General features: G+C 44.7%; 1 protein-coding gene across 5 annotated transcripts in view; it reads left to right on the top strand.

Annotated features, from left to right (window-relative positions):
* Positions 1-19,730, top strand: part of LOC147897075 (putative beta-1,3-galactosyltransferase 14) — a 47,644-nt gene that overhangs the window by 11,814 nt on the left and 16,100 nt on the right. For all 5 annotated transcript variants that reach the window (XR_015541766.1, XM_087381556.1, XM_087381555.1 and 2 more), the window contains 3 exons: positions 2,936-3,018; positions 3,173-3,272; positions 3,410-3,523. Coding sequence is in view for 4 of the 5 variants with exons in the window: in XM_087381556.1 (XP_087237682.1) it covers positions 2,936-3,018; positions 3,173-3,272; positions 3,410-3,523 (297 nt within the window). In the remaining variant the exon portion in view is untranslated. The remainder of the gene's footprint in view (positions 1-2,935; positions 3,019-3,172; positions 3,273-3,409; positions 3,524-19,730) is intronic.

Genomic DNA, 19,730 nt, shown 5'->3' with positions numbered 1-19,730 from the left:
CAAAACAGGGTGGTTGAGGAGAAGAATAGACCAATAGTAGAGTTGGGTTTGAGCATGTCGACAGGCAAGAGTGCCGAAGGTCCTTTGGGGAAGAGGCAGTCAATACGGCTGTCCACATCCTTAACAAGACGATGACTAAAGCAGTTGTGGGGAAGATACCTCTGGAGGTTTACTTAGGTAAGAAACCTATTATCATGTGGCACATAGGTGCATGTCCACAAAGACACCAAAAGAAAATTGGATGTGAGGAGCAGGAATGTTCGTCGGTTACAGTGATGAGTCCAAGGCTTATTGGCTGTACGACAAAGAAATAAAGAAGGTGGTGGTCAGTAGAGATGTAGTCTTCCAAGAGACCAAGGCCTATCTTGATGACGAGACAGCCTCTGCATCTGCACTACTACCGGCTGTGCCTAGATCAAAGCAAAAGAAGTAGAAGCAAGTCCGGCAAGTTCAGAGGGGGGCCATGAGAATAAAAGTGATTCTCTAGGTCAATGGTCTTATCCTGACGGGGGATCATTGTAGCAAGATAAGGAAGGTAACACTCTCTTGCATGGAGAGTTTGAAATGACTGACCTTGGTTTGTTGCACTACTTTTTGGGGATAGAGATACGGAAGGAGGAAGAGAAGACTTTCATCTCTCAAGAAAGGTACTGCCAAGAGATCCTAAAGCGGTTTCAAATGAAAGAGTGCAAGGAGGCGATGTCGTCCATGGAAGTTGGGAATAAACTCAAAGAAAAGATTCTTTGAGCTAGTGGATTCGACCAAATATCAATGACTTGTGGGGAGCTTGCTCTACCTCACAAACACTACCTCACAAACACTCATCTTGAAATCGCATTCTTGGTGGGACTACTTTGCTAGTTCTCATCAAAAACTCGAGTGAATCAGTTTTGCTTTCTTGCCTGTGTTATGGTCCTTGAAGGTTACCTAAGGATACAGGATCACATACTGCACATGGATTGACTTCTTCAGGTATGGTGATTTTGATTGGGCTGGAGATGGGACACTTGACGTTCCATGACTGGCTACTGCTTTTGTTAGGGTCAGGAGTAGTAAGAAGAAACCCATGGTTGCTCTTTCATCTATGGAGGCAGAGTATAGTGTGGCTTGTATGACATCATGCGTGTCCTTATGGCTCAGGTGGATCATAGCAGACATGGAGGTTCTATAGAACGAAGTGGGGGAGATCTACTGCGACAACCAGCGTTGCATTGCGAAAGAACCCAACGTTCCATGCTTGGATGACGCGCATTGAGGTTCACTACCACTTCATCAGAGAGCTGATCATGGATGACTTCATTGAGCTGACTTCCATCCCTACAAAAGCAAATGCTGTTGACGTATTCACCAAGGCTCTTTCTCGTGAGCAGATGGAGCATCTCATTCGGTTGGCCCACATTGAGTCAGTGAGAGGGGGTGTTAGGAAAGATCACTGACCCACCTGTGAGCCCCCATATGAGGAGGACATCAGGATAATGTATCAGCAGGCAGTTGATGGTGGGCTGAGAAGTTCTCAGCAGATTAGGGTTGCAAACAACCTCTGTCAGCAGAAATAAGGCAGAAAACGGGTCGTCTTTTAGGCACCTGAAAGGACTGCCCAATGGGCAACCGACACGAGACCAGTTCAGCCTGGTCTGGTCAGCTGGTTGGTTGGCTGGGACAGACCCAGTTGGCCAGTTTTAGGGCTGGTTTGCCCTGTATAAGTGCGGCCCTTGCCTCATTATCTGCATCCCACTGAAGCCCTTTCAAAGGCATGCAGGAGCAGATCTTGTGGAGCACTTCTACCTGCATATGTAGCTCAGTTTGAACAGTCCACTGCCCCCCCCTGGCCGACTTTTCTGGCCCCTCCTGGGCCTCACAAAATCGCCCTCCTGGGCTCTCTTTTCCAGGGCTTGCTGGACCACGATTCCATGCAAGGGCTGAGCCCTTGGCCAGCCCAAGATAGGGCCTGGTTGGCTGGCTTTGCCCAGCCCAACCAGCCCTCCATATGGGCTGCCATGTGCTGCTCCATCCCCCGCCATGTCAGCGCCTGTTCCCCCTGAAGTTGTCCTCTGAGTGCCTCATGCCAGGCCTGATCCAAGACAATGTGTCCCTGCCATCTTCCTGCACATGAGCTGCTCCTGATGCAGCCTTTCATCCTTGGGATACCCCACCAACCATGAATGCTCCAGATCTGTCCCAGATCCACACATCCAGGTAATCTCTCTTTGGGCACATCCTGCCCTAGGTCTCCCTCCCCCACGCTCTCCTCATTTGGGGGCTTACAGATGGGGAGGTGACCTTTCCAACAAAACTGAGTGTACACTGTACTTTTGGAAGTTCCTTTGCTGCTTTATTTTCCTGTTTTATTTACAGTTTTGTGGGATTCAATTTACTGTTGTGCATTGGGAGAGTGTTTTTCTGCTATGCACACGGGCATACTTCAGCTCAGACAGAGGGGCATGTTACATTTAGATGCCTTGTATGCTATGAGATTTGTGGACTGCATAATGTATTACTGTCTATTTAAGAGCAGATTTGAACCACTCAGATTCCCTGGCCCATCTCAATCAGTGATGCATGATGACTTTTTCGAATACGTTGATAGATTTCTTTCTTTCTTTCTTTCTTTTCTCACACTCATAGCAAGTTAGACACCACATTTGCCAAGAGCCAGCAGCCATCAGGCAGACACTCATCTCCTCTTTTCTATTAGTAGGAGGACAAGCAAGGAGAGGGCAACAGTGTTGGTGACGGCGCAGTTAGGACTATTAACTAGATTCCATGGACCAAAAGTGTAGAAGGGCCCGCATGCACATGAAAATATCTTTGTAAAAGATGTGCCTCCTTTGCATGTAGTAGATTTCATTAGCTTCACACGGTTTTTTCTAGCAGGATTGCAACCCTTCATACAGTCTAGTAATTTTATTGTACTGATAGTAATTTGTTATTGCAGGTTGGCTTTCTTCAAAGCTGCCTATGTGCTTTTTGATGCAGACTTTTATGTGAAAGCTGATGATGATATCTATCTACGACCAGGTTGAGTCATTTTGTGGGAAAGTAGTTTTTTTTTGGTCACGTGCTGGTGATAGTTATTTGGAATGTCCACCTAGCCTGTGTGTTGCAGCACCTTTGAAGTAAATACTTCAAACTAACTATAGTCATGGGATTTTCCATGATTTCTTTGTATCAGATCGCCTAGCAACATTGCTTGCAAAAGATCGAGAATTTCCCCGGACTTATCTTGGATGCATGAAGAAGGGACCTGTAATTACTGATCCAAAGCTGAAATGGTGAGTCTATTGTAAAGATGAACATTTCCATGATCTTCAATTTGAATTCTAGTTAGTGATTTCTCTCCTGTATAAAAATGAAATATGTCTATCTTGGTTCTTTTCATTGGTAACCATCTTGTGTTTTCGGAATGCAGGTATGAACCGATAGGACATCTTCTTGGGAATGAGTATTTTTACCATGCATATGGGCCAATATATGCACTATCAGCAGAAGTGGTGGCAAGCTTGGCCATTGCCAGAAATGACAGGTTTGAATAAATATTGCGTGCATTTAGTTTATTTAATTTAAATTATCTTTGCCTGCTTGATAGGCTGAACCCACAAGAGCTTTACTGTTGCACAGGTTTTTCAAGTGTTGGAATAGTGGAATTGAAGGGTTTAAAGGTGACTGAACGATGCATATGTCCATAAACCACCTTGCTTTTAAAATAAAATATTTGAAAAACCATTAAATGTATTCATATTCTGCCCAGGCTCCACAGCTTGTCTTCATGTTAGAAAGCCAGCATTCATCCTTCTGATATCCCTTCATTTGAAGCTGTATACCCACGTGCCATGAATGAGGAGATAGTGTAATGTGGCATGTAGCAAGCCCCCCCAGCCCTTGGAGAGACTAGCTTGTTTACTGCCTGCTCTCAGGGTTCAAGCGCATGGCCTAATGTAAGCCAGGAGTAGAGAGCACCCACAATGAGTGTGGTAACCACTGGATTCCTTTATCCGTGTGAACGTACAATGTATTTGTAGTGGAGGTATGTAAGTACTTGTATTTCACTAGCTTGTATATTGTAGAACACAGCCATGTGCAGTAATAGTAATTGAATATGAGTTTGGCAGAACTACTGTGGCCAATGTATTGGTGGATCGTCATTTGTATGGCGTAGGCCTCACAGGAATGGTTGCGCCGATCTTTGCTATCGGACGCCTAGTGTCTCCCAAGAGTGATAGGCCAGCAAGTTGTTCCATTGCTGGAATCTGTGCTAGTCTGTTCAAGGACCACATAGATCTGGTTCTGCAGCTGTCACATTGTGCCCAACTAATGTATTTACAGGCCTTTAGTTCCCTTTCAAGACTCTACAAACATGTGGATTTAGCGTTGAAGGAAGAGAAAGCTATGGACAGGGAGAAACTGGGCACTTAGTGTCCAGATTTGGGGTGTACTGGGGCATTGCCGAAGTGAAGATTACAAGTTCCTTCATTGTTTGAGCAATGACTTGACAACATAGTGAATGCCATGCCAATGATTTCTTGGGACAGTACATTAGTTGACACATTCCAACGCACACCACAAAATCATGCCATCATCACATGCAAGCCACAAGAGGATAGGTTGGCAATTCTTTGCCAAACCAAAGCCTTGAAAGGCATGAAGATAGCAGCTGATCTTACCCCTCAACAGCTTAAGATGAAGCCTAATGAGCTTCAGAAACTAGGGTAGCTCGAGAGCATGGCAAGTGGGCAGTATATCGTGAAGGCATTGCTCTCATTCAAGATTTCAAATTGGCTAGGTCAACAATGTAGACGTGGAGACATTCAATCAATATTTGATGTAAAACATAAGTCTCTAAGATGTATTCGTCCTAGGTGTGGATGCCCACTTAGTGGTTTCACCCATTCAGTTTTTTCTTGTCATACCTGTTTTTTTCAGTTTCATAGACTTTATTTCTTTCTCAATGGATGTGAGATCTCTTTGATGTGCTTTGTCCTTCTCTTATTGATGCGTAGGTGTTCGTTCTTGGCAAGTCACCTACTTTTTGGAAAGGCCTTAGCCATCCATTGCACTCAACCGCCTTAGGAGGCTCCTCCAAAGTGCAAATCTGGTGATGATATTTTCCATTGCCGCCTCCTAAAAGAGTGCTTGGTAACCTCACTCCTTGTGAAGTCTCTATTGTGGGTTCTTCATACAAAGGACTTTAGGGGAATGATTCGGTGGTCCTTGGTAAAACTCATATGGAACCTCTTGTCTTTATGGCCTACTCCGAAACATAGAAATCTCCAAATTGTGAAGGGTTGTGCCTCATAGGAAGTGTCCCGTCGAAAGGGCATACCCTTCCACAAGTATCCATTCATTAAACCATCCATAAGTCTAAGGTATAGAGAAAGGAATAAGTCACAGATCGTGACATCCCCTCCCACTCAATTGTCTTCGATTTTTGGGACATAATCACCTGCAGGAGGAACTGCTTCATCACCTGGAATGTACGTCTTTAGCCAAGAAATATGAAATGCCGAGTGGATTTTACTCTATGATGGTGGTAATTCCAATTTGTAACTTGAAGATGAATTTTTCTTGACGATCCGGAAAGGTCCATAGTATCTTGGTTGCAACTTAGGAAAGACAGACTTAACCGTCTTGTAGCGGTGTGGGGCTACAAATAATAGCACCATGTCACTAGTTTCAAATTCCAGGTGACGTCTATGTTTGTTGGCGGACTGTGGATACCGCTCTTGCGCTTTTCGCATATGATCCCTGACTTGGAGTAGAATGTCTTGCATTTCTTGAACCAGTTGATCAGCTAGGGCCACTCGATGTTGAAGTATAAAATTCGTTGGTACAATCAGAGTGTGTCCATAAGTTGCTTGGAATGGAGTCATGTTGATGGCACTGTGGAAAGAGTTATTATAAGCAAACTCAAGGAGTGGTAGATACTCTTCCCAAGCTGCTAGGCGTGACTGAATATAATGTCGGAGCATTTCTTCCAGAACTTGGTTGACTCTTTCAGTCTGTCCATCTGACTCTGGGTGGTAGGCTGAACTGAACAGTAGAGTTGTACCGAAAGATTCGAACAGTGAAATCCAAAAGTGACTAGTAAACTTAGGATCTCTGTCGGAAACGATATTCTTGGGCAATCCATGGTGTCGGAAGATGTGTTGTATGAAGAGTTTAGCGATGTCCGGAGCCTGTGCACTTTATTTGCAAGCAACAAAGTGTGCCATTTTGGACAATCGATCAACAATTACCATAATCTGAGTGTTACCTCTGGAGGATCGTGGTAGTGTTGTAATAAAATGGAACTACATGATGCTCGTCGAACATCCTTGTCATGTGGTACACAGATGCGATCTTGATAATACAGAAGGTTGTCCGTATAAGAATAGGATGAGAAAATCTTATGTTCGGAAGTCGAAGGTTGATCTTTCGAAAGAACTTGTATTGCTGTGCTGAAGTCTTTATCATTGAGATACTTCCCTTTGAATGAATTCGGAACATCCACAGATAATGTAGAGATTACCATAGCTGATGCTAGAGTTAACCTGTTGAGAGCATCTGCATTGTGTAGTCCGGGAATGTACGCAATGGTCATGTGAAAGTTGGCTAGAAACTCAACCGAGCGTGCTTGTCGAGCGTTCATGACTGGCTGAGTAAAGATATACTTTAGAGAGTGATGGTCTGTCTTGACCACCGAGTCGGCTCCCATGAGATAATGTTTCCAAGAGCGATAAGCATGTACAATGGCAAGAAACTCCTTATGATAAACCGGGTATCGGGTTTGGATATCGGAATGTTTATGGCTATCAAAAGCAATAACTCTGCCTTCTTGCATCAAGACTACTCCTGTAGCGATGTTGGAAGCGTCGGTCATGACCTCAAATGGAAGGTTTGGGTCAGCAATAGCCATAACTGGTGTGGTAGTGAGTGCTTGCTTGAGTTGTTGGAAACTATACTCTGTTTCGGGAAACCTGAAAAACTGCTGTGCTTTTTAATAATTCGGACATAGGAGCTGCGATCTCGGAAAATTGATAGACCTTTGTATGGTAGAAGTTTGCCAATTGGAGAAAAGAGCGGACATCATGAACATTCTTAGGAGTAGGCCAGTTTCGGATTACCTCAACCTTCTTGGGATCCACGGAGATGCCTTCAGCTGAAATAACATGTCCCAAATATTCGAGTTGGGTCTTGAAGAAGTCACTCTTCTCAACGTTGATGTAGAGAGAATTTGCGCGGAGAACTTCAAAAACTTGGTGAAGATGTTGTTTGTGCTCATGTAGGGATCTGCTGAAAACGAGGATGTCATCGAGGTAAACGATGATGAAATTATCGAGGAAAGGCTTTGTTCGAAAAGCTGTCTTGTACTCATCGCCTTCTCGTATGCAAATTTGATGATAACCTGAACGAAGATTAATCTTTGAGAATTGTGTTGCGTGTAGAAGTTGATCGAAGAGGTCATCGATGCGAGGCAATGGATACTTGTTTTTGATAGTGAGCTTGTTGAGGGCTCGATAATCGATGCATAGGCGCATTGACTTATTCTTTTTCTCCATAAGTAGTATAGGAGATCTGAAAGGGTTGCGACTGGGCCAAATGTGACCTTTGTCGAGCAGTTCGGTCACCTATTGGGTGATCCATTGGTCGTCGAGGTGGTAACTTCTTTGGCAATTCCTGTGGAAAAATATCTAGGTAGGGCTGGAAAAAAGGTTGGTTGAGGTACTCAGGAGGATCCTTTGTTGGTGTCTCCTCTATTGCCGTAACCAACAGAAGTGAAGTCTTTACTTGACGTTTACGAACCCACTTCTTTACTTGTAGGGCAGAGGCAACTGGGGTTGAAGGAGAGTCCCTAGAACCAGTTAGCTCAATAAGTTTTCCCTGGTGGATAAACTGGATAATATGGATGCGAATACTGATTGATGGATCATAGTCGTAGAGCCACTGTTGTACGAGTATGACATCGTACCGAGAAAGAGGCATGATGTCAAAGTTCAACTTGTCGGTATAATGTTGTATGCGAAAAGACAGGTTTTTGATCCTGGTGTTGCACAAGAAGGTAGTTCCATTTGCGAGTTCAATCTGATAGTCCATGGGACTAGGACTGGTGGTCAACCGAAGTTTTTCAACCATAGAACTAGCTAGGAAGTTATGAGAGCAGCCATTGTCGATGAGGATAGTGACCGTTGTTCCACGAATCGATCCTTGGACACAAAGTACTTGAGTGACCCGGGAAGGTTCGGGGTTGTTGGCAAGGCTCATGTGGATGGTATTTGCCATTCGAACAACTTTGCCTTTCTTGTCTTGTGCTGGGGCAGCATCTTCTGTTTGGGAAGTGCTAGGTTCCATATTGGAATTTTGCTTTGGTCGCTTGGGACAATCGAACTATCTATGGTCGCCCGTACAGATGGTACAAAGTCCTTTTGTGCTGGCATTGTTCTTCTTGTCAGTGGCCGCACCTTTATGTTGGTGATGACGGTCATGACTTTGTGAAGAGGAAGAGGCGCGGTCCTTGGGGGAGTGCTTCTGTTGGGATCCAGCATACGATTTCTGAGACTTGTGGGGATCTTGAGATTATCGCTGACCTTGATTACCCGAGTTTTTTCTGAACTTGGGGTTATCTTGAGGGCGAGCACCCTTGGCCATAGTAGAGTTATGTGTTCTATTAGAACTCAGCTTCCCTGTGTTTTGGAAATCGGTAATGCGCTCTGCGTAAGCAATAGCGCTAGCTGTGGTGGTGATGTTTGCTTTGAGGACATTAATGCGTAACGAGGGATTTAGGCTTGAGATGAAAGCATGAAGGCAATCATCATCAGTTAAACCATCGATCTCCAGCACCAATGTGGTGAACTGAGAGATGTAGGAAGACAGGGAGCCCGTTTGCTCCAATTGTCTGAGTTTTGAACGTGCTTGGAAGTCCGCATTGGCAAGTATGAACTGCGTAGGAGCACGTGTTCAAAATGTTCCCAAGTTAACACACTTTTGCTGTCCTTTAAGCGTTGTTGCCACCATAGGGAAGCTGTATCCTTGAGGAGGGAGGTTGCCAAGGCAATCTTTTTGCCTTCAGTGAGGTTAATAGTATCAAAGTACATGCGCAGTTTTGCGAGCCATTGGTCAACTGTTCGGCGATTTCGTTGACCATTGTAGGCTTCCGGAAGTTTAATGTCTTTAGTTTTGGAAGCTTGGAGTAAGCGGTAGAGGGCACGTAGTTCAGTGTTTTCTACCTCTAGTGGGAACGAGTCCACGTAGTCGTCCGGTGGCATCACGTCATCCTCTGTATGTGTGGTATTGCGAGAATCCTAGAGTTGTTGGACTTTCTGGACCAAGTCGGAGATGATGTCCTGAAGTTGAGAAATTTGAAGTTGAAGTAGTGCTTCGCCTTGTAAGTTGACTTCAGGGGTCTTTTTTGGACTTGAGTCGCTTATCACCGGAGAGGCTGCACGCGAGCGTTGCGACATATCTGAGGTCCTTGTGAGAAGAGCATGAACCTGCGCTCTAGTTTGTACCATTCCTGGAAGAAGATCCGGGCTGCTCCCTGAGGTTGCTCATGTTGGAGGAGGTAGGTGAGGCAGGATGGAACCACCCGTGGAAATCTGGTAAAGGGGGTCCTGTTCGAGGTAACACCGGTGATGCCGAAGTGGGTGTTACTGCTCGTGAGAGTACAAGGGTAGGTTGCAGAGTCCACGGATCTAAGAAGGGATAAGGAGCTGCTGTCGGGAGTGGATGATATCTAGGAGAAGGAGTGAGTGTAAATATTGTCTTGGGGAAGGTAAAACCTGTGCAGGAGGAGCTGAAGGAGGTGGAGAGTGTTGGGGTAAAGGCACTATGGCCACCCAAGTACAGTTAGTACACTTAAGTACAGTTAGTACTTTTATTTGTTAAGTACACTAAGTATACCGTACTTAGTGTTGTAACCTTATCCTTTCATATAAAAGGTTGACTGTGTGCTAGGGGAGGTACACACATATGTTTTATCCCCACACTCTTGTGTTTATCCTGCTTGTGTGTGTCGGTGTGCTCCCTCTCTCCCTTCCACAACTGGTATCAGAGCTTGGAGCAGCACACTCTCCCTATCCTCGCCTGTTCTGCAGCTGCCTGGTTTCGTCTCTCTCAGTGGGTGCCCAAACGTGGGTCTTAGTAGCAGCTTTCTTGTTGGCGCCAGCAGCCAACAGCCAGCAGCACTGCCATCGCCAGGCAGCGGCGCCAGCAGCCAGCGCCTCCAGCAGCGCCAGCAGCTGCTAGCGCTATCAGCCGTCGAGGCTGTCCGTCGCCAGCAGCCAAGGCCACCGGCGACGCCAGCAGCCAAGGCCACCGGCGATGCCAGCAGCCAAGCCAGAAGTGGCGCCACCAGCGTCGCCAGCCAGGCGGCGCCAGCAACTCCGCCACCAGCGCCACAAGTGGCCACAAGTGCTTGTACTCGCCATCGCCATCGCCGGAGAGCTCGGAGACGATCACGATGTGCAACACATCGTAGAGCAGCCCGCTTCATCCACTTGTGTTTTTTTGGTTTCTTCAGCCTTCAGTTCTTTTCTGTCCCAGCGCAATTTCTGAGCTCATACCTGAGCATTGTGGGTCTGATGTATTGTCAGTGAGGTAGATCTGCAGATCTATGCCTCCTATGTGAGAGGAATTCTCACTTTTGAATTGCGGAATCAAGGGGCTTTTGTAGCCACAGCCAAGCATTGGCTTATACACGCACTTGTTTGCGTATATCCTCCTGATTGGAGTTAATTTGTGCAAGGATTTGATGCATTTTATGACTTACGGGACAGTGGCAGATGCAGATGATACAGTGTGAACCACATTGTTACATTGAGCATTGAATGTGCAATTAAAATTGGGGCTTTTGACATTGTTATGCATATCAGTGTTGGGGGAAACACCTAGATGCTTTATGTGATCAGTGGAGCTTTGGGAAAGCGGTGTATGCACTAAAATCTTCAAAAAAATTGGCTTCCGGTCAAGGGGCTTTTGCCTCATTCAAGTTCTTAACTGTGTAACACAGTTATAGAGGCAAGAGAAAGTCTAATTCTGACAGTTTTGGACAGTTATACAGTCAATTTCTGTTGCTGTACTAGAAAGTACAGTCAGGTACTGTCCGGAGTCAACTTTTGGACTGTAAACAGTCACTTTACTGAAGTTTAAAGTGCATAAAACAGTGCTGTTTTTCACTGTTACAGCAGGGACATACATTGTGTCAGATAAAGGTACTGCTGTACTGTACTACAGAGCATCAGTTAATGCATTAAGTATTGCTGTTCTGGATCTGCAGCAGGCAGGAAACAGACAGTATTTACTGTTAAGTGGGAGAAAGTTGCAGGTCCTGTCTTCCATTGCAGGAATTAACTTTTGAGCACAACTACAAGTGCATCTGTGCACTTAGTTTGCAGGGAGTCAGGCACCCAAGTGTGGGTTATATTTCTTGCTGATTGTAATGGCTTCATCCTCGGAATCTTCTCTTCTCAATATTAAAAAGTTGCAGGGTGCTGCTAACTACCCAATGTGGAAAAAGATGGTCCTGAATGTGCTAATTCTCAGGCAGTTTCATGCTCCTATTATACACAAAGGTGTGAAGCCCACTGGCACAACTGATGATGCTTGGGCACTAGCTGATCTGTCAGCAAAGTCCATAATTGAATTGTCACTCCATGAGAGTGTTGTTTGGAATGTGGATGGTGAAAAAACAGCCTGGGGTGTGTGGAAAAAGCTACAGGACACATATGAGCAGCAAAGTGTAGCCACAAAGATATATTGGTTGCGCAAGTTCTTCAATCTGAAGATGAAGGAAGGGACCTCCATGGATGCACATCTCAATGAGTTTAATTCAATTGTCACTCAACTTGCAAATCAAAAATATGTGGTGGATGAGGAAACCAAGGGTATGGCACTCTTGATATCTCTTCCTGAAAGTTGGGATACATTCACCACAGCTGTAACAAATGCAAACACTTTCATAAGTTTTTCAGATATCACAGGGCTGATTTTGCAAGAAGAGCAGAAGCTGAAAGCTCAAGATGCAGTAAAGCCTAACAATGCCTTAAATGCAAGGGGGAGAAGTCAGCAAAGAGGCAAATCTCAGGAAAGGGGAAAAGGGAGGAGCAAGTCCCGCTCCAACAAAGATGTTGAGTGCTACTACTGTGGCAAAAAGGGACATACCAAAAAGCAGTGCTTTAAACTGAAAAATGATAAGAGAGACAAAGCCAAAAACACTGATGCGTCAGATGCAAAAGCAATTGTACCGGTAAGCAATGGCAAGAGCAGTGTGAAGATTGAAGAGCTTCATTCTACACACGGTTATGACAGTGAGGGAGAGGTTCTATTTCTCTCTACTTTGGATGCTCATTCTCTCCATGCAGGAGATTTTGCAGACATGCACTCTTGGATCATTGACTCAGGTGCCTCATTCCATGTTACACCTTACAAAGAATTGTTTGTAAGATATGCAGCAGGCAGTAATGGAGTCGTTTTTCTAGGGGATAATCATGCATGCAGTATTGTCGGTGTTGGAGATGTCAGGCTTGTATTTGCTGATGGTACTCAGCTTATGCTTCACAATGTTAGGCATGTACCCGAAGTCAAGAAAAATCTGATTTCTACTGGCATGTTGGATGACGAAGGTTTTGTGACCAGCTTTGGTCATGGTTTCTGGAAGGTCACCAAAGGTGCCCTGGTTGTTGCCAGAGGCTCTAAGGTTGACACAATGTATACTCTTCATGCTAAAGTAGGTAATCATGCTGATATTCATGCCACCGAGCTGCCGAATATTTCTATGTGGCATAGCCGGATGGGACATATGAGCATAAGTGGAATGGAGCAATTGGCTCGCCTTGGCTACTTACCGTCTCTTAAATTTTCTGATTTAAAGTTTTGTGAGCACTGCATATATGGTAGACAGTTACAGTGTTCTCATAAAAGGAGATTAGGACATAAATATGCTCAACTTGAGCTTGTGCATACAGACGTGTGTGAGATGCCTAGTCCTTCACTTGGAGGTGCACGGTACTTTGTCACATTTATAGATGATTCCACAAGAAAGGTGTGGGTGTATCTTCTTCGATTGAAGAGTGATGTCTTTCCAGTGTTCCAGAAATGGCTTGCTATGGTTGAGAACCAAACAGGCAGAACACTGAAGGCTTTGCGGTTAGATAACGGTGGGGAGTATATGTCTAATGCATTCAATGCATTTTGTGATGCTAGAGGTATTAAAAGAGAACTCACTGCTCCTTACAGTCCAGCGCAAAATGGCACTGCAGAGCGTATGAATAGAACCATACAGGAAAAGTCTCGCTCTATGATGTCACATGCTGCTTTACCTCATGGATTTTGGGCTGAAGCTGTAAAAACAGCAGTACACCTCATCAATAGGTCACCGAATAAAAGACTAGATGGCAGAGTGCCAGAGGAGCTTTGGACAGGAAAACCTCCTTCCTATAAGCACTTGAGGGTCTTTGGCTGCACTGCGTACGTGCATATACGCAGAGAAGATCGCAGCAAGCTTGATCCTAAGTCTCTTAAATGCATTTTTCTTGGATATGGTGACAGTGGTGAGATGGGTTACCGCCTATGGGATCCTGTAAATAAGAAGCTAATACGCAGCAATGATGTCTTATTTGATGAGTCATGTATGTTTAAGGCAGCAGATAAGCCTTCTGATGCTTCAGAGGTTGACATTGATGACTCGGGACATCCTGTACAATTCAGGCAGGCTGCGAATCAGCCACAACAGCAGCGTAATCAGCCAATGCATGATGCTGCAGCAGGTCCAAATGGACAGCCCACAGTGGCGGAAGATGTACTACGGGACATGCCACCTTTGGAAGACCTCCCAGGCATAATTCTGCAGCCTGATCTACTGGAACAGCCACCTGTTTTAGGTGAGCAGCAAGTTGGACAGCAAGACCAATGGGTCCGAAGGTCCACTCGACAAATGAAACCGCCAGACAGATTTGTTCCAGGAGCAGATTTTATTATGCTTACAGATTGTGGAGAACCTTCCTGTTACAAGGAAGCCTGGCAAATGCATGATAAAAGGCTATGGGAACTAGCCATGAAGTCTGAAATGGACAGTCTCCATAAAAATGGTACTTGGGAATCGGTGCATGAAATTACTGCCATGCAAGTGGGTGTATAGATTGAAAGTCACACTTGGAGCTAAGCCAGCAGGAGTATGGTGTCGATTTTGATGAGATCTTTTCTCCAGTGGTTAAGATGACCACACTCAGGATTGTACTTGCTTTGGTTGCATGTGAGAATTTGGAATTATGTCAAATGGATGTGAAGACAGCCTTTCTTCACGGTGATCTTCATGAGGAGATCTACATGCAGCAGCCAGAAGGATTTGCAGTCAAGGGCAAGGAGTCACTTGTATGCAAGCTTAAAAAGAGCCTTTACGGGCTGAAACAGGCACCAAGGGAATGGTATAAGAAATTTGATACCTTCATGAAGTCCCAAGGTTTCAGGAGAAGTGATGACGATCACTGCTTATATACCAAAAGGGCTGCAAATGGCAGCTTAATCATTCTCATTTTATATGTGGATGACATGCTTATTGCTGGTAAAGCTCGTAAGGAGCTTGATGACCTTAAGAAAAGATTGCATGAGGCCTTTGATATGAAGGACCTTGGTGATGTAAATCACATACTGGGAATGCAGATACGGAGAGACAGGGGACAGCGTTTGTTGTATTTGTCTCAGACCGAATATATTGGCAAAGTATTGCACAGGTTTCATATGGAAGGGGGGAAGACCCTTAGTTCTCCATTGCCTCCATATGTGAAACTCAGTGCAATGGACAGCCCACACTCAGATGCTGATAGGGCTGAAATGGCCAAGATTCCGTATGCTTCAGCTTGTGGCAGTCTCATGTATGCCATGGTTGCTACCAGACCTGATATTGCGTTTGCAGTGGGAGTGGTTAGCAGGTATATGGCAAATCCAGGCAAAAAGCATTGGAATGCAGTGAAAGGTATCATGAGATACCTGAAGGGCACACAGGAGTTGTGCATATGCTTTGGCAAGCGAGATGCAAAGGTGCATGGTTATGTGGATTCAGATTTTGCTGGTCATCCTGATAACCGGAAGTCTACTACCGGTTATGTTTATACATTCACTGGAGGTGCAGTGTCATGGATGTCAAGGATGCAGCAGTGCATAGCCTTGTCTACCACGGAAGCTGAATATATTGCAGCCACAGAGGCATGCAAGGAGGCCTTATGGTTATCTCGGCTAGTGGGAGACTTGGGCATTACAGGTGATATTCCATTGTTACATTGTGACGGTCAGAGTGCTATTCAGTTGGCACACAATCCTGTCTTTCATGCAAAGACAAAGCACATTGATGTGAAGTATCACTTCATCAGGGAGGTAATAGATGATAAGCTGATTCAGCTTGTCAAGATTCACACAGATGATAATCCAGCAGATCTGTTGACAAAAGGCTTGCCTGCAGAGCGGTTTGCACATTGCCGACAGTTGATGGGTATAGGTTGAGCCTCATTTATTTTTACTTGAGGGCATATTGCCTTTAAGTGGGAGGTTGTTGGGGTAAAGGCACTATGGCCACCCAAGTACAGTTAGTACACTTAAGTACAGTTAGTACTTTTATTTGTTAAGTACACTAAGTACACCGTACTTAGTGTTGTAACCTTATCCTTTCATATAAAAATTTGACTGTGTGCTAGGGGAGGTACACACATATGTTTTATCCCCACACTCTTGTGTTTATCTTGCTTGTGTGTGTCGGTGTGCTCCCTCTCTCTCTTCCACAGAGAGTACCTAGGAGATGCTGAAGCTGAGGGGTAAAAGTCTCTCCAAAGATGGTCAGCAAACTCGTGAGGAATATTGGGTTCTGGGTATCTACGTGTCTCGTGAAACACAACCTGGACTGTGCTGAGGAAGTAATGTAATTGAGGTGCCTCACGCAAAAGATATAGGATGTGGTCCAAGTCATTGGAAGGGCTCGTGACACAAAAGACCCACGATACAAAAGCTCCGAAATGGGCTGGTTGTGCAATCTGAACACGATATTGTGTGATAGATGATGCCTGAGGTGTCCTTGAAGGGACTGAGGCATTACCAGGGGTTTCCATGCTTTAAGGAGGGGGCTTTCATTTGCTGTAATTTGATAATGAGCAGCAAATAACAATATGAAAGCGAATTCTTAGAAAAAGAATGGAAAGAATCCAATATTTTGGACAAGGTTGACAATTGAAATCTTTCCAAAAATTGAAATTTTCAGTTAATTTCAGGTTCAGGACTGTCACATTGTGCCACGTCATCACTCAGGTCAACAAAATTTGGGGCTTTTGTGTTGGGAGCTCAATTTCAGCTGGTGTTTGGGAAAGTAAATCATACTTTTGCAGTTTAAAGCCTTGAGGCTATACATTGGGTCAGATTTGCATACATTGGGTCACATTTGCAAAAATTTCAGCAAAATTTGGGGCTTTTCTGTATTTGCCCTCTTTTTGGCCTATTTGCCCTCAATAAATTTGGGGCTTTTGCCAGATTTACTGTTTTTGCAGTGAACATTGCCTGCCACAGTCACCTTTGGGTCAGCTCTGCATTTGCCCTTTGATTTGGGTTAGAAATTTGCAGATATCTGCTGTCATTTTTGGACAGCCAGCTGTTTGCGGTGATAGCCTTGAGGCTTTTGGGTTTTCAGGTCTTTTTCAGGGTGGCTGAGAATAATCAAGATTTATTTGGAGTTCTTCGTGAAGATGATAAGTTGGATGGCACCAACTATCCGATGTGGTCTTATCTCATGAAACATATTCTTGTTGCGAAGCATTTGTGGAATATTGTTTCTGGGGTTGATCTGAGGCCAGCCAATGCTACAGTGGTTGCCTCTACTGCTGGTCCTTCTGCAGGGGGTACTACTCCTGATGCCTCTTCCTCTAGCACTCCTGCTGCTGCACCAGCGGTGGGCTTCGGGCTGGAAAAAGTACAGCATCAATTGCGAGTTGAAGCAGGTCCTGATGTCGAGTTGGTAGAAGACAATAGTCATGCTTCAAATTTCGAAATTAGGGTTTTCTGTAGAGGGAGGCGATTTAGCGACCAAACAGTCCGGTTGTTGGCAGAAATATGTTGCCAGCGATAGCACGATGAACCAGTTGGGGCTCGATCTATTGATGGAGGCGAGATCTTGGAAAAAAGAGGGATTGGTTGAAGTGATTTGCAGTAGAAGAAGATGGCGAATTTCTGGCACTTACGCCTTGTTTGCAGAAATCTGGGCAGCAAGATGACGATAGAGGCTGCAAAGGGGATATGTTCGATCAAAAGGTCTTGTAGGCAGGTATGCAAAAGAGCCGGCTGATGCAGGCAATTGAGAACTATGCAAGATGGAGGCCTGACGAAGGGCACGGCTTGCTGCAAGGATATGGCGCAATCACATACAGCAGAAAAAGGCGAAACATATTTCAAGAATTCGCGTTTTGATTCGTGCGCCTATTGCTGGGTGGTGGCTACCAAAAATTAAAATGTGTGCTGCTCTTCCAACTCAAGAACAGTCAAGATGGGATGCAAGAGATGCAAATGCACATTCATGCCTTGCTTTATCATGCAAGAGAATCATTATTCCACACATCCGGTCTTGCAGGACAGCAAAGGATGCTTGGGATAAATTGGCTTCTCTCTATCAGATTCGCAATGAAGCTCGTGTTGCATATTTGAGAAGGCAATTACAGGAAGTTAGTATGAATGAAGGTGAGTCTATGGATGCATACCTGACAAAGGTCAAGGACCTCATGGAACAGCTTGCCAACATTGATGAGGTGGTGCCAAATTCATAGCTTGTCATTCTTTTGATCAGCTAGTTACTTTGCTTTTGCAGGAAGAGCAAAGTAGAGCTAATAGACGAGCCATTATTCCTGATCATGCATTTGCTTCACAGCAGACAGGAAGAGGCAAGGCTTCCAAGCCTATGGGCAAGCCAAAATCTGCGCATAGCAGCTGCAATTCCTCCCATGCATCTAAAAATACAGCAGATAAGTCAAAGAAGAAAAGATGCAACTATTGTCGCAAGCCTGGACATGACATTTTAGAATGCAGGAAGCGCATTGCTTCGGAGAAAAAGAAAGCAGGATTGATAGTTAATGCCTCACATGCTATTGAATCCCATGAGCCAGAAGATGCTTCACATGCACATGCTCTTCAGGATGATTGGGTATGGGCTGTCCATTGCTCATTTGATCCCTCCAACGCTGATGCATTCTTTACTACTAATGATGCTCAGTCCTGGTACTTTGATAGTGGTCCTTCCAAGCATGTCACATCTTGCAGAGAGTTGTTTCATTCTTTAGTTGATGCACCTCGAGGGGGGACTGTCACATGTGCTAATAATGCTTCATATGCTGTAAAAGGAATTGGAGATGTGCAGCTCACATCCATTTCAAGCCATCCTGTTACTCTGACAAATGTTCTTTTTGTGCCTGGAATTGAAGTCAACTTGATTTCAATTTCAGCAATTGCCACTTCAGGTTTCAGAGTTATTTTTGATGGCTACAGATGCCTAGTTTATGATCTTGGTGATGACAATGCCATAGTTCTCACTGGCACTTTGCAAAAGGGGCTTTATCACCTTGATCATCACTCAGCTGCACTTTCTATTGAAGCATTGGCTATTTCAGATTCACAGCTTGCTGAAACTCATCTTTGGCATGAGAGAATGGGCCATCTCAATTATAGAGCTCTTGCAAAGCTACATTCACAGCAGATGGCAAATGATGTACCTCAAACTCACACAGTTTCCAAACATGTGTGTGAGGGTTGTCTTTTGGGTAAGATGCAGCGGTTTCCTTTTCAAAAGAATTGTCCAAAACTCTCACAAAGGAAATTGCAGCTAGTACACAGTGATGTCTGTGGCCCAATGAGGACAAATGCCATTGGGGGGTATAAGTATTTCATGAGTCTCATTGATGATTTCACAAGATATTGCTGGATATAGCCTTTAAAAGCCAAATCTGAAGTTTTCCTATGCTTTCAGAGATGGCTGAATATGGTTGAGAATGAATCAGGATGCAAGCTTGTCACCCTCAACACAGATAGGGGGGAAGAGTATATGTCAAAGGAGTTTGATGCATTTCTGTCTTCACGGGGCATTATGCACTCATGTACTACTCCATACACTCCTTAGCAGAATCCTGTTTCTGAAAGGAAAAACAGATCTACAATGGAGATGGCCAGATGCATGCTTAAGGCCAAGTCTTTGCCTAATAAATTTTGGCTTGATGCACTAATGTGTGCCAACTATGTGTTGAATAGATCACCTACACGGGCATTGAAGACTGTTACACCTTATGAAGCATGGAAAGGCATGAAGCCTTCACTTTCACACATGAGAGTTTTTGGGTCTCTTGCATATGTTCATGTACCATCTCAGTTGAGACATAAGCTTGATGACAAGGCAATCAAATGCATATTTATTGGTTACAGCCAGGAGAGCAGAGGGTATCGGTTATATCAACCAAATACTGGGAAGATTATTGTCAGTAGAGATGTAATCTTTGCTGAACATTTAGCTTCTCCTCTTATGGACTGCAAAGCAAAGCTAGATGTTGACATGTTTGATGCCTTTGAATCTTGGTTACATCCCCGTTGGGCGAACCAAGGAGTCAAAAAGCAAACCCTTGTTGTGTGGATCCTGAAAGTGCGAGCGGAAGCATTGCCTCTCTAGTCTGGCCAATGAAGCATATCCTCTGCTCAAGCGTGCCTGCATCGCGGGTCTCATAGTGAAGCTGGGTCTGGAAAAGATAACCCCA

This window comes from Dipteris shenzhenensis, chromosome 11, assembly GCF_047967505.1.
Source record: "Dipteris shenzhenensis isolate YYH24624 ecotype China chromosome 11, Dip_SZ_1.0, whole genome shotgun sequence".
Taxonomy (NCBI): Eukaryota; Viridiplantae; Streptophyta; class Polypodiopsida; order Gleicheniales; family Dipteridaceae; genus Dipteris; species Dipteris shenzhenensis.
Note: the sequence above shows the minus strand (reverse complement) of the source record. Positions and strands in the feature narration are given on the sequence as shown.